Raw genomic sequence first — 14,663 nt, 5'->3', positions numbered from 1 at the left:
ATAGCCCTCAGAAACAAGCTAAGGGAGACTAAAGGTGTTAGAATTATTGTATAGTGTAAGATGATGCTTTTTGGACAGAAAGGAACTGCTAGACAGCCTGGTGTCACTAACAGGCCTGTTGAATCACAGGGGACTGTTACTGCGAGCTGTTATTCAGAGACCGAGACAGGCCATGCCCTCTGTTAGAGGTGAACAACACTTGTGGTCTTTCAGTAATAAGTTCTTATTTTCCAGTAAGGAGAAGTGTTTGGGGGTGAAAGCATATTGGCTTTTGTTGCTGTTACTAATGATATGTTCAAAAGACTACTGACTGCATTTAAAAAAAAGAGCTAGTACCAAACCAGCCGAATTGGTTCACTAAAAATAAGTATTTCTTTGTTCCGTGTTTTCAGGTCTTATTTCTTCTAAAACCCCGCAACCTTTTGTGATCACCAAAGCTAACATGCATTCTTTGTTAATAGCAAGAACGTACCTACTTTGCGTTTCCAAACTTCATAATGCAAGAAGAACAAAACAAATTGCTCCAGATTTAAAAAGAATATGTTGGCCCTGGCATGCTAATCAGAGGCAAGACTCAAACCCAAGGCCCAATAGGCCCCATATCAAAAGGCTTTAAGATCTAAAAGCAAGTAATAAAAACCAGCTTTAATGCAAAAAGGTTTGGATTGAAACAAGAGACTTCCGTTAAGTGCCCAGTACACTAATAAAAAGGATAGCCTTGAGGTACATGTACAAGTTAAAAGTGGAAGTTGTGTGCGTTTGTATTTATGGGAATGGCAGCGCCAAGCCAGCAGCCCAGTCACTGTAACCCGCTTACATGAACGCTCGTCACCCGCAGCAGGAAGCAAACCCAGGCTATCATGCTTAAACCAGCTCTGCAGCCTATTTACTCCCTCAGAAAACAGACTTGCCCTAAAACAACATCTACTTTTGATTTTAGCCTGATGACAAAGGTCCTAGCCATGAATTAGATAACCAGCCCTTAAGGAAACCCAACCACCAACCCCCTGCCCTCTCCAAAGGCGGCTAAAACCGAGACAACTGCTACTCTAATTTTGACTGGCAAGCTTAGCTCACTCTTTTGGGGTGGTTTGAGCAAAACAGTCCTAGACTTGCCAACAAGGAGTCTTTTCCTCCAAGTTTGAATAGCGTAGACCCTCACGAAAGTCTCAGTTGCTTGAAAAATGCATTTTTCATTTGAAAATTAGTTGGATAAGCTAGGTCTACATTCAGGGCTAAAACTCGTAATTTATAGTCAAAGGAGCTAGTTACTACATCCTTCTCACTGGGTCATCTGGTACCTTCAGTGACCCATCTTACCGAATTTGCTAAGGATTATTTAACAGATCTCAAGAGAGACTGAAATATTGAATGGTAGGCAAAGTCCCTTTCCACTTACTATGGACAGTTGCCATTTATATAATAGCCTTGGAATACAAGAGGCAGTTTGTATAGCTCCAAAAATATTTCTTGGCCTTTACTCCAAAAAAGCAAATGAAACAGTCCTATGACTTCATGAAATACTTGAACCCATATTAATGCAAAGCTTTTTTATTATGAAGTTACCAGGAAGATTATATGCAGATGAAATTCCTCCAGGAAAAACAAGTTCGTGTCTTTGTTGTCACACAATATATTAGCAGGGTCTACAGATAAGAATGTGAATATTTGCAAAAAATAATTTCCCAAGACTAGTCTATTGTGTTTGCGCACCAGAATATGAGAGTTCCAAATCCGCCTAAGCCTGCTCAAGTTAACCTCTGCATACAGCCCCCAACGTGGTTCTGTCTAGAGAAATGTGCCAAGCTGAAGCACTTACATTTAAAATGTTTTTAGCATTTTGAGTTGTTAGAATAAGTACTCCATTTTTACCATTACTTTAAAAAAAAAAAAAATCCCACTTTACTGTTTTATACAGTGTAGCTTTCCTTGTGCATTTCAAGAATGCGTTTTCCAATAAAGTCTGCAGGACTCAGATTTACATCCTCACCCACTGACAGTTTAATTACTTTCATTGTAGGAGAAAGTATTTAATCACATACAGTCAGAAAAACAGCCCCTTAAATACAAGCTTTTGGGCCCGTGATCCCCAATTTGAAATTCAATGAAGGAGAATGAAACATGCATACTGTGATCCATTTCCTGATTCAGAACACTTGATATTATCAAAACATACAGAGTTCCACAGCTGACACACACATTTTTCTAAACCATTGGTAAAATCCTTCCAGCATTTTAAGCCCACAAACTGAGGATTCAGCGTGCTTTGGATATGATCTAAAGGCAGTGCTAGTCAATGAGCTGTACAAAGACCAATATCGTAATGCTGTGCTAATTAACATATTAAAAATAGTCCATCTAAAATGCTGCTTGAATTACGCTGGTATTTGGTGGTATTTTAACTTTCTTCTCAACAGTTACAACATTAAAGAGAAGTCATCACTGGTGATTCTCAACAATAGATACATATTAATGGTTCCTTATTTAAAAAAAAAAAAAAAAAAAAGAGGGGGAGGAAAGACAGGAATTCTCAGACACTCATCATGGCAATTCAGCACAAATAAGTCTGGTGAAGTCATAAAAAACAGTTAAGTGTCAATAGTTATATATTAAAGCTGACTACCAGCACCAGCTGGCCTTCTTCCCTAAACTGGTATCCAATTCATTACAGACAAGACAGTTAAATCCAGAAATGCAACTTTTAGTCAGTTTTAGTCCGAGTATGCTGTACTAGCCTTTACACTGCAATAAAGACTGATTCTGTAAGCAGCAGCAACTCACATGCAGTTAAGTGCAAATATCAGCTATCAGAGTATCAGAAAACTTAGTTTTAAAATGAACAAGTGGTCTTACAGCTATGTGTGTGAAACAGAACACGGTCCTAGATGAGACCTATTACATTACACAATGACATTGATTCTGAAACAACAGTGTGTGGGGGGGTATTACATATATATTTTATAAAAGAGCAATGTCTTCTGAAGAGTGGAGGATAGCCAGAACACTAAAAAAAAAATGCTGTAACAAGACTGAATATTTGTGCGTTTGCTTTATGAGGCTTACATTCTAATGTTTACAAAGGCCAGCACTTATATAAGACTCTCCACTAACAAACAAATCTGGAATACATCAATTGTACAGGTAAGTCAGCCAAAAATAAGCAATAGCTATGCTCTTCTGTTTTAAGAAAGCATGCAATAGGTTTCCCCCTTCTGCCACCCCTTGTTCAGATTTCTAAAATCACAGTACCAATAAGAGCACAGTATAATGAAACTGGGGCACAGGTTACAGGTTGAATTTTATCACAGACTGTTTATCAATATTTTGCAAATGTAAAAGCAGCCTTCTTTTAGCATCAAGAAGGCAGAGAAGATACAAGCATGAATAAAAAAATAATTAAGCAATTTAAGACATCAAAAATTCAAGAAATAGCACTGTGCATATACAAATAAAATTAACATTCAATACTGTAGAGCTCATTTAAAAATGGCACCAATGGACAATATGTTACAATATGCACATTTATTTGAGGTGGGGAACTAAAGCTCCACAGGTGAAAATGATAATACAAATAATAGTGCCACTGTCGGCCCATTATGGTACTTCTTACAATTTAATGGAAACACTTTTAAAAATAATCTGGTATGTACACATCTTCTGGAAACTCAACGGCTTCTTCAGAACAGAAAAAACTATGGTTCTCCCCCTCCCCTTTTTAGCCAGACAGTATTGCCAGAGATTGTGCTCACTTTTAAAGCACATAATCTTACTTTAAATTCAGTGCTATTTTCTTTCAGAAAGATCAGAAGTTGTACTTTTAGGTAACAAAAGCATTTATGTTACAAACATTCAAAAATGGAAGCTTACGATTCTGGCAGACAATGTTGCGTATTAAATACAAACCAGCCAGCAATTACTGAACATAAAAAACTTATTCAATCATAAAAAAATACTATAATTCATCACCACAGACTTTTTACATAGTTATAAATAATAAATAGCATAACACAGTAGATTACAAACGGATTTATTTTGCCCCGTTAAAGTCTTTAAAAAGTAAAATATCTATTGTCTTACCTCAGACTGACCAAGGTACTGTATCTAGACTACTCATAGCTCAAATATAACTCCTTAGCCAAACGATTTGCAGAGCTCGTATTCAATCCAAACTTTTAAGTCTTTCCTTAAAAATCGAATGTTCGTTTAGCTGCTTGCCCTGCTCATGACCACCAACAAAGGTACAAACGCTGCACACAGCAGCTGCAAAGGGAATTACTTTGGCTGCCATCTCACAGCAGAGTTGGGACTGCCCACAGCACCTTGCAACGGAGCACACATCTCAGAAAGAAACACTAAGGAAAGCAGCATCAACAACAGATTCTTGTAAGCACTCTACAAACAAGCTGTACACAAAGGACTTTTCCCACCCACCCCTCTGGTTTACATTCCGTAATTTTGTAACAATGTCCCCTAAGGCACAAAAATACCTATGACCTCAATGCCACAGGAGACATCGATGGTGCCATACATGGTTCTCCTACACAGTAGTTTAAATAAACTTAGTTATCTGCACTGTATGTCTTGGATCGAGGCGTGGATTAGTTTTCCTTGGCCAAACCTTGCTGAATATTGACCTTATTTCATATAATCCATAGGATAAAGGATCTGGGGAGAGAACTATGCAGCTATTTGAATCATGTTCGTGGAGTACTGTTATTTCTTCACTGATGGCAAAAGTGCCAGTCATTAGTTATTTTGTTGTGGTCTTTTTTTTTTTTTTTTTTTTTTTTTTTTTAATGTAAGAGAGTGATATTTCCACACCCACTCTGGTCTTCTGTAATAAAAATGACTAGCAGCACTAAGAAAAGAAAAGATTTTTTTTTCTCCATTCCATAAGAGAATTCGAAGCTAGTGACTGAAAAAAAGCAAGGAGATTAGTTTTACTCAACGGTAGAAGTGCCAGAGAATAAATTAGTATTTTCAAATCCTTCCAAACCAAATTATTTCCCTAGACATAGTGACCACCATAACGATAGAAGTATTCTCCTAAAAATTGCAACACTAATAGGTAGATACCTATTCTCGGAATCAAAAAGTGTATGCAAGTTCCTGAAAGCAAAAAGTTAGTATAATCTGAGCAGACATCTTGTTTAAAAAATAAATTCGCAAAACCAGACATTAATATGGTCTACAATGTCCATTAAATGGATAAATCAAAATCACTGGAAAGTTGCCAAGGATTACAGTTACAATAATTTTTCCTTTTAATAATCCTTGCGTTAATGGTTCAAGGATCAGAGTTCGTTTCTCTGTACAGGTGTACAGTAAGGGAACAGCACAGCCGGACACTGACTCAGAACTTAAGTCACTTAGGTGAGAGATCATCCATCAAAATGAATGAAGAGCATGAATTTGAGCATGTTACTGGAGACTCTGTGGTTATGCTGCCTTTAGTCAGTGAATCAGAGGAAGAGCCAACACTGCTGCTACTCCCATCAAGAATATCTGAAGACAGGCTGGGGAAAAAGAAAAAGGTTATTTAGTAACACAGGCATGATGACTTTGTGTACAAAGCTAATGTACTTTCGCCTTTGTAGAGAAGATGTAGGAGACCTATACTACCACTCAGTCTTTACTGCAAGACTGGCAGCCCTGAAGACTCCTTGTTTTCTGTAGCATGTTATATATATATTCATGCTCCTCATGGGAATGAGGAGCAGAATTTTTTTTTTTTTTTTAACATGCAGAATAAATTATGACTCTGATTTTAATCAGTCACAAAAAGGAGGTGACAACTAATGAGGATAAAACCTTACAAGGTTATAGGAAAGGAATAGTAAGAATCTAATCAGCAATGCAGCAAAGATGTCATTAATTAGCTAGTATGTTCTTTAATGTTGCACTACTCAAAGCAAGATTTGGAAGCCTATTTTTCCCCTCTAGTTGGATTTTGAAGTCTTGATACAAGATTTCAGAGCACATAAATTGATTCTTTTGCAATTTAGCTGGAAGCAACACGAAGAAAATATTTCTAGGCAGTTTCAAGTCTGTAGGTAAACTGAAATTGTAGTAATACAGAGTTGATATTTTAGAATACTTAGTATCTAACTCTTGACACAAAAAAGAACTCAGCTTTTTATGATAGTAATATAGAAAGGAGACAGACTATAACACAAAAATCATGAATGTATCAACATGAACTATGTAACTGCAGTAACTATTCACACACACATTTGCTAAGTATTCAGATAAGTACCACAGATACTGTATGACCACTGCCTACAACATACTGAAATGACAAAGCATCTTTTAAGGCAAAGTAACTTTGCTTATGAACCAACAGGGATTTGTAACAATTATATACTCAGTATAAAAGTTTTGATACAAAAAAAAATCTAGGCTAGAGGTTCCTCAGGAAGAATTGATCAAAGGAGCAGGAACATTGTCACACTATACTACCACAGGAATAGTCCCCAGTAATATGCATACGCAAGCTATACACAAAGTATTTTTTTCTGGAAAAAAACAAAACAAGAAAGCTTCTGATAAATGCATGTTCCCTATTTTGGCATTTCAGGGCACATGAAATATTTTACCATGAACTGAGATCTGTCAGATGTGTAACATCTGGAGAAAGCATGTTGGTTGTTCCTTGAAAAAGTCTCTTTGGCTGACTTTCAGTTTCCATTTCACCTAAGGAAAATAGTGCAAATAATCAAATTCACTTGAGTCTCTGGAACGTCCATTTAATATTTGTCTATTGTAAAAGAGAGGTTTGTCCAGCGATAGACCAAGGTTGCATTTGTAACATAAGTCCTCTAATTCAGCCAACCAAGCACTTGGGTAAGACATTAATTTGATGCTAGCTGTTGTTTAACCATCCAGCCCATCCTTAACTAATGCTTCAGCAGTATCTGAGGGGCTACAATGATCTCAAAGACATAAAACTAGGCACTTGCTACTTGGACTACAATCAGACAAAATAATCTAAACCAAACCAATTACTGTGACTTAATTTTAAGTAGGCAGTTGAGATGAGGCAACTGACATAAGCCAAAATACGGAGATTAAAATTCTTAGTGATTATGAAAATAGGAATGTCAGCTTAGTTCACAGTTTCACCCTCCTGCGTACAACAAATTCTGATGCATATGTACACTTTTACAGAAAAGCTGAACAGAAAAAAATGGGCATGCGTATGCATTTTCACTTACTCATCATGGATCAGACTATCTTTGTACCTGTAATCGTCTACTGACATTAAAAGATTAAACATGATGAGGAGAATTCATATAATCTGTTTAGTATAATCTGCCCTGAGAATGAACTAGCTCATTAATAGCTTCTGTACAATAGACACGTTTGGAAATATCATGAACTTGCCAATAACAAGCTTAAAAAAGAAAACCCTCTCAGCTACAGTATATTTTTATTTTGGCAACAAAAACATATGAAATGGGAATACATTTTCTGGCTTTTTACCCACACTTCACAGCAGTTGTGGTGTCAGAAAAGCTGACAGAGGTTAAGCATTATAGCCAACCAGTATATATTAATATGTTATGGAAGAGAATTATACTACCACTCATTTTATAAAAAGACTGATAACCCCCCCCCCAATTTCCTATTTTCCTTTAGCCCACAGGGATACATTCACTTCTTTGAAGTGAAGTAATAACAGCTTCTACCAAGCGGAATGGGCAAAAAACATTTATAAAATACTTGGTCTTATACAAAAATGAAGAAAACCCAAACCACCAACTTTGGTAACTTTTGCCACTTGAAATTTCACAAAAACAAATCTGCACTGCTACAACACATTGCACAGTATACCAGTATTAATTCCCTATAGCAGTGAAATGTTCTTCAGTGCATTGTTTTCTTCCCCCCACATGTCATGGTAACAAACTGACGCCATGTCATGTCTGTAGAATATGAACCATAAAGCTACTGCTAAAATTCAGAAAACAACAGGATTATGTATTTAGGAAAAGAAATTAGGTTCATTTAAATGGATTAGATGTTTTAGAATTAAGTAACATTTTGAAAATTCCTTGACATTTCGAGCAAAAAAGGCAAACTCGTATCTCTACTTTGTAAAAGATGCTCCACAAGAGCACATGGATAGGGTGAGGAAAGCCTGCCCTTTACCTGCACTGTTTCTAATACAATCTGTGTAAAGTCTATTGTAAAACGTTTAAAGTAAAACAACGCAGTATGAACACCTATTCCCTATTGATCACTGAGCTTAATAAACTTTTGTTCAATTTTTAATGCCTCTAAAATTCACAGAAAATAACAGCCAAGATAGAATTGGCATCTATGAGAAGATGACTCTCTCCCCCCATCAATTCAATATAAATTAGACAACATTCTTTATCTGATAGGAGAAGCAGTCCTAAAAAAACAATAAACAGTAACTTTTCTCAAAGGCTAAATATAAGTCTTGTAAAATAAGAGGACATGCTTTTGGTGCAGTTAAGAATGCCTAAGTTTGAAAAAAAAAAAAAAATGCAGAAAGGATAAGCATAGCTAGAGGCACACTTGTAAATATCTCAATCTTACAGTTCTGCTATGGAGACTTGTTCTGGGATGTAATTTGAATATCCTTAACATGAAATACTTCCAGGAAAGAATGCAGTTTTCCCCCTTCAGGAGGAAAGGGCACTGATCTATTCCATTTCTCTAAACACTCACCTTCTGAACTTTCAGAGTAAAAACAAACATTCAGTACTAAGTTTAGAAGATACTGCACGATAAGCAACATTCCTAAGATGATCTGAAGGGTGTGCACCGTACAGTGGTACTCTTAGGAATGTCAGGGCTTACGAATATTCATAACATTTAATTTCACGTGTAATAAAGTTTGCCTCTTTCAAGCAGTAGCTGCTTTTAAAGTTTTTCATTCTTGTGTTTTAGACTAGCTACTTTACATTGTATTTTCAAGTTACGATGGGCAAATTCCAGTTCACAGTGGATACAAGTGCGTTATATTTACAGAACAACAACAAAAAAATATGGGAGAGAGAGAAATGTATCCAGCTGCAAAACTACATCCTTATTAAAACATCTGATAATGTAAACACACATACCTTTTCTTTTAATGGGGCCGAGAACACTGGGCCTGATACAGTTGATTGGACTTTGACTCCTCCTGCTAGAGAGAGAGAGAGAGCACTGATACTCAGTCAGGCCTGTAAAGGTTCCAAGTCTGAACACCACCATACCTACCATCAAATCAACACAACCACACCATGTGAAACGTTCTTTAGAACTATTCCTGCACAGCTGGAACGCTTAGGGAATGTAAATACATAGATAACAAAGAAACACTGCCCGTTAGAGCAGATTATCTGCCACACAAAGATGTAGTAAATTTTCTAGGGTTTCTCCTTCCCTTAGTGCATCACATCCTCATTTCAATCCACATCTAAATCATGTGTAATATTTGTACAAAATTGATAGGCTGACAAAGTTAATAAAATTCATTTGAAGTACCTCGGAATTTCCCCACAAGTTACCAAGTGTAGTTTAAACTTGACACAGGCTCCTATAAAGCTACCTACCATTGGTAAAGGTTGAACTTTCAGAGCATTTTTATGTGGCAATACTTTAGTAATTTTAAAACTAAAGTCTCTTTTAATGCCTTAACATCAGCTTTAACTGATCTTTGTGCTAGCCTTGGAATTTAAGACAATGTATACCTGTTACTTGCAGATGTTACTTACTTGGAGAATCGCCTTGTTGGACTGGGAATAGGACTTGGAGGTAATCCATTACTGCTCACAAACATTTGCAATGATGGTGAAAAACATTGCTGTAGAAAAAGTCACATTAAGATGCTTCAGAATTTCCTTTTAAATACTCAGGTGTTTCACCCCACCCTCCAAACAAAACATCCCCAGCTAAAGAAAAGCTAGTAACAGAATAAGGCAGAGATAATCAAACACAGTCTCAGAAGCATTAAAACTTCACTTGCAAAAATACACTGGCTAATGCAATACTGCTCAGATTAACCTAAAATTCAAACCCACAAGAAATCTGAAATTGAAATAGACACTGTTTTCTCAATAAGACAGTTGTTTCTGTTCTACCTGTTACATTTAGAAGCAGCAGTACAGTACTCAGGGCTTACTTCTTTCAAGGAGCTTGTTAAACAAGTCGAGTTTACTCAAAATACATCTGACTTGAAAATTTAACACAATACTCCAGAGTAGAACAGAGTATTTAGCTCTGCGGTTCTGCAGCTAATGTAAGCTTAGCCCATGAATGCCCATAGTGAAGCACAAAAATGTTTCTGTCAAGTTATCTACTACTGCTTTACAGTCGTGATTCCAAAGGTACAGGACCAGCTGTCAGCATCAGTGTTATACTAGGAACACATTTACCCAGCACTAGTATGTGGCTGCTCTGTGCATCAATACCGGTAAGAGGCATGCAATAAAATAGTAACAGTACAAAAGCACAACCACAAAAGAGGGTGAAAACAAGGTCACGCAGCCCATCTTTAAACACAGTTGCCAGTTTCTCTGTGCTACATTTCAGTTCTCCAGACCTCACTGGAGAAAGTAGTTTATCCACCTCTTCCCTTTCTCCAGCATCTGCCATCAGTCTTCAGTGCAAGTTCAGCATGCTCAGGTCCTTCTTCACAGTGAGTTTATGCCTCCCTTTCCATAAATGATGGACATATTTTCATCCTCCTCACCACACAGATTGCCTACACTTTTACCCTACACATACAAAACATTCCAATTTTGGTACTTCTTCCCCAGCAGCCCCCCAATTACACAGCTGAAGATCATGTCCAAATCTGATTACCCTAATGACCTCTTCCAGCTTCCCTGGAACCAGAACCCTAACCCATCCAAACACCACACAAAGAGCAGCAACTGAAAATATTCAGTGTGACAGAACTGGCACACTGCTTAAACTGTGCAGGCTATAAGATGGCAAGCATCTGATTCTTAGAAACCAACAAAATGTGGGTTTGGGGGGGGTTGGGGTTGTTGTTTGGTTGTGGGGGGTTTTTTAAACTATCAAATAATTTGTGAAGTTACACGTCTTCACAGTTTACCTTGGTCTCAAATTCTAAAATGTTCTCTCATTTTGGTATTCCACTTATCCTACCTTTCCTATCCCTCTTGTTGGTGAAGGTGCAGGAGAAACTGGAATGAAGTCTATTCTCTTTGGGGAGGAAGATTTCTCAGACTTGTCCAAGTCATTGTCGCTCTGTAAATACAAGGTTTCAGACTTAACACTGGCACAGAACATTACCTTAGAATCCAAGGCACAACCTTCTAATGAAAGGTCATCGGGCCAAATGCACAAAACAGCTAAAGCAGATGAACTTAAGTTCTTCATAAATTATTTTCACAGTTAACTCCTCTCTTTCCCTTAAATTCATCAGCTGAATGTAAAAGGAGAATTAAATAGGAAACATCTATAAAGAGATTACCAGGCTCAAGCTTTCCTCCCATGACTGGCTTATCTGCATTGCTGTTTGCACTTCCCTAGAATACAAAAAATCCCATCAGTAGCTACAAAGAGGATAACTCCGGCTATTTTATCATCTTGTTTCAGTAACACTCACCTTTCGTGTGCTGCTTCTCTGTTCATTAAATCCACTCCTTCCTCCTGCAGGAGATGAATGTCATAAGTTTTCCCATAATGTTTGATTCATCACAGGTACTTGCAATAACACTCATGATTCAATCATTTGCTATTAGAATTGAAATATGAACAGTAGGACCACTCCAGAAAGAAGAGGTTGCTACCAGCCCAGCTCACCATTTCTCTTGAATGAAAAAACACTTCAAAAATGCAAGGTACTTTAAACACGACAACAATAAGCCTTGCAAGGACACTTCCTTGTTGAAATTAAGTCTTAAAAAAGACTCTGTTTCCTCTAGTACTTGAAAAACTCAATAGGAAAGAAACTCCCATTAGGTACATACTTCAATATTATATAATACTTTTCATTCTGTTACTAAATATACAGATAAAAACTACACTTACCCTTCTGATCTGATGAAGTCGGCTACTAGGAATACGAATAGGAGATGATGACAACAACTGAAAAAAGTGACAGCCAACATGATTAAATCACACATCAACAGCTTGCATGCATCCTATTTACCATCACCTACATTCTTAGTGAATTAAAAATGAGCTGTACAACTACACGCAGATGACTCAAATAATGTTGCAAAAAGAAAACACTGACCTTCAAGAGAAAAGACTTGTTTTACCACTTACAAATTCATTCTATCACTCAGCAAGTGGCACAGATCTCAGACTTGCAAGCAGACACTGCTTAGCATCTCAAATACACAAATAGCTATATATGCCATTTAGACAAGTGAGGTATTACAAATGGAACTACGAACGTTATACAATTCCCTACTGCCTAAAGTAAGACGACAAACTCCTGTTCTAACTTATTCAACCAGTTGGCTATTATAAAGGAGAAATCTCAATGTTTCAGCTCGGCCTTGAACAACACTCCCCAAAACTTTACTTTTGCAATTTTTCAATTGCATACAGTTTTATGCATCTAATTGCTCTGGAACTTTGGCTACCACCACATACATATGGGCCAACAGTTCCCACTCCGGATGCCCATGTGTCTACTGTAACACCTACTGATTTGAGTTTCAAAATTTTGGATTCTTACTTTTAAGAAATCTCATAACAGAAGATTTTAAACTAAAATTCCATCTCACTTTTTCTGAACAGAAGACATAGAAGAAACCTCTTTCAGGACTTTTAAGCTCTACATGTTTTGAGGAAAGCAACACTTAATCTTTACTACGCTCTGATGAGAAGAAAAATTTTAGTGAAAAAGAGCATATAGATCCCTGAGTTGACAAGGGAAGGGTGAAAAAAAAGAAATGCAACATCTTTGAAAAGTTAAACCACCGCAGTACTGTACGCTGCCAGACTTACATAACAGAAGGCAGAATATCACCCAGCAAATGAATTCCCCTTCTTTAAATGATTTTCTGACATCTAGCATTCAACATTGTGACAAGAGAGGCCATGTCAAACAAACAGGTCAACAAAGACTTGTGAGTCTCTCTTCCATTTTTACAACAAATAAAACACCCTTTCAAGACTTTTACTTGTGACAGCAGTTTTCTCTTCCAACCCATGGTCGGGTCCAAATTAACTTTCAGGCTGTACTTAATACTGGGAATCACACACACCTTCAGCTCCTGTTGTCTTCTTGGGGACATACAGTTAATATACCAGTATTATTTCATTGCAGGTTGCAGTTACAGGTGAAAAAAAAGCATATTCTGCAGCCTGGAAGCTTGCTAGGATGCTTAGTGCACATACAAATCAAGTCTAACTTCATTTCTCCAGCCCAATTATTTCTTGTTAGGTGTAAACAGAACATGCTTAAGATTCCTTACCATACTGTGGCGGCTCATAACTGTTGTACTGTTCCTGCGAGTTCGCAACACGTAAGGCTGAAAGACCTGCGAGTTGTCACTGGAGGGGGGAAAAAAAAAAAAAAGTTTTGTGAACAACTTTCTAAGGCATGCTTTACCTAAAACTACACAGCCCAGTCTCTAGTGCACTGGAAACATCCATCTTATTTCAGGAGAAGCACTACGTTCCCGGAGGGAGCCCTGCCAGCTCTCTCCTCCGGCCAGCCGCCGGGGGTCCGCACAGGGCGGCTCCGCAGTTACACCAAGTAACTCGCCGCCTTGACTCGAGCCTCATGCCGAGCAACGAGCCACACGTTTCAGAGGCCTGCACCGCGCCCCAGCCGCGGCGCACGGAGAGCGGGGGGCCCGCAACGAGCCCGGCCCGGCAGCGGGGCTCGGCACGCTCCGAGAGCGCAGGGGGGCTGCGGCGGAGGCGGCCCGTGCCGCTCGAGCAGCCGAGCCCCGCCGGGCAGGGCGCTCCCGGGGCGGGCCCCGCTGCCGCCGGCGGGGCTCCGGGCCCGGCGCCGCGGGCCGGGCCGGGCCGGGCCGGGCGGCGCTCACCTGAGCCCGTGGATGAGGGGGGCGCTGTTCGATCGCCTCAGGCCGCCCCCGTCGCTCGGGGCCGCGGCGCTCCCCGGCGGCAGCTCCAGGTCCAGCTCCATTTTCTCCTGAGCCATCGCGGCGGCGGCGGCTCCAGCGGCGGCTCCGGCTCCTCCCGCTCCGCCGCGACGCCCATTCACTGCCGGCGGCCGCAGCGGCTCCTCATGCCGCCGCTGCCCCCGGCCAGGCGCGGCGCGGCCGCCCCTACAGGCCCCGCGGGCGGCGCCGCAGGCAGAGTCCGGGGGCGCGCCGGGCCCGGCGAGGGGGGCGGCCCCAGCAGCGCCCCATGCCGGGGGCGGCCCGGGGGGCGGCCCCTGCTTCCCCCACCCGCGCTCGCCGACCGACGAGCTCGCCGCGCGCGGTCCCGCTGCCCGCGCCGCTGCCGGTGCCGGTGCCGCCGCCTCCGCAGGGGAGCGAGCGCCTCGGCCCGGACACCCCCCCGCGCCCGCCGCCGCCGCCGCCCAGCGCGCAGGCGCAGGAAAACGGGCGGAGGCAAAGCTGCCCGCCTTCCACGACGCATGCGCCCTGCAACCGCATCCCGCCATCGCGCATGCCGACGAGACCGGCATCGGGCCCGAGCGGCAGCCTCGGCTGCGTCCGGACTCCCGACAGGCTCCGGCGCGGGAGCGC

The 14,663-nt window shown here is 40.3% G+C and overlaps 1 protein-coding gene and 1 non-coding gene across 2 annotated transcripts; both read right to left on the bottom strand.

The window, feature by feature from the left end:
• Positions 1-1,977: 1,977 nt before the first annotated feature.
• PABIR2 (PABIR family member 2) lies at positions 1,978-14,480 on the bottom strand. The gene is made up of 10 exons (XM_029997041.2): positions 13,995-14,480; positions 13,416-13,494; positions 12,016-12,072; positions 11,591-11,634; positions 11,456-11,510; positions 11,128-11,229; positions 9,729-9,817; positions 9,093-9,157; positions 6,597-6,693; positions 1,978-5,516 (listed from the first exon to the last, which is right to left on the bottom strand). The coding sequence occupies exons 1-10, from the start codon at positions 14,108-14,110 to the stop codon at positions 5,366-5,368; spliced, it is 855 nt and encodes a 284-aa protein (XP_029852901.1). The 5' UTR covers positions 14,111-14,480; the 3' UTR covers positions 1,978-5,365.
• On the bottom strand, positions 5,601-5,747 carry LOC115333950. The gene has a single exon (XR_003920969.1). It is a non-coding gene; the product is annotated as a small nucleolar RNA U109 (small nucleolar RNA).
• Positions 14,481-14,663: the final 183 nt, after the last annotated feature.

Source organism: Aquila chrysaetos, chromosome 21 (assembly GCF_900496995.4).
Source record: "Aquila chrysaetos chrysaetos chromosome 21, bAquChr1.4, whole genome shotgun sequence".
NCBI lineage: Eukaryota > Metazoa > Chordata > Aves > Accipitriformes > Accipitridae > Aquila > Aquila chrysaetos.
The sequence above is the reverse complement of the archived record's forward strand: the minus strand, read 5'-3'. Positions and strand labels throughout refer to the sequence as shown.

Coding starts and splice junctions, on each gene's coding strand:
- PABIR2 (XM_029997041.2), bottom strand. CDS start 14,110: ATGGCTCAGGAGAAAATGGAGCTGGACCTGGAGCTGCCGCCGGGGAGC. Junction 11,635..12,015: donor GACTTCATCAGATCAGAAGG/GTAAGTGTAGTT, acceptor CATCTCCTGCAG/GAGGAAGGAGTGGATTTAAT. Junction 9,158..9,728: donor CCAACAAGGCGATTCTCCAA/GTAAGTAACATC, acceptor CTCTCTCTCTAG/CAGGAGGAGTCAAAGTCCAA.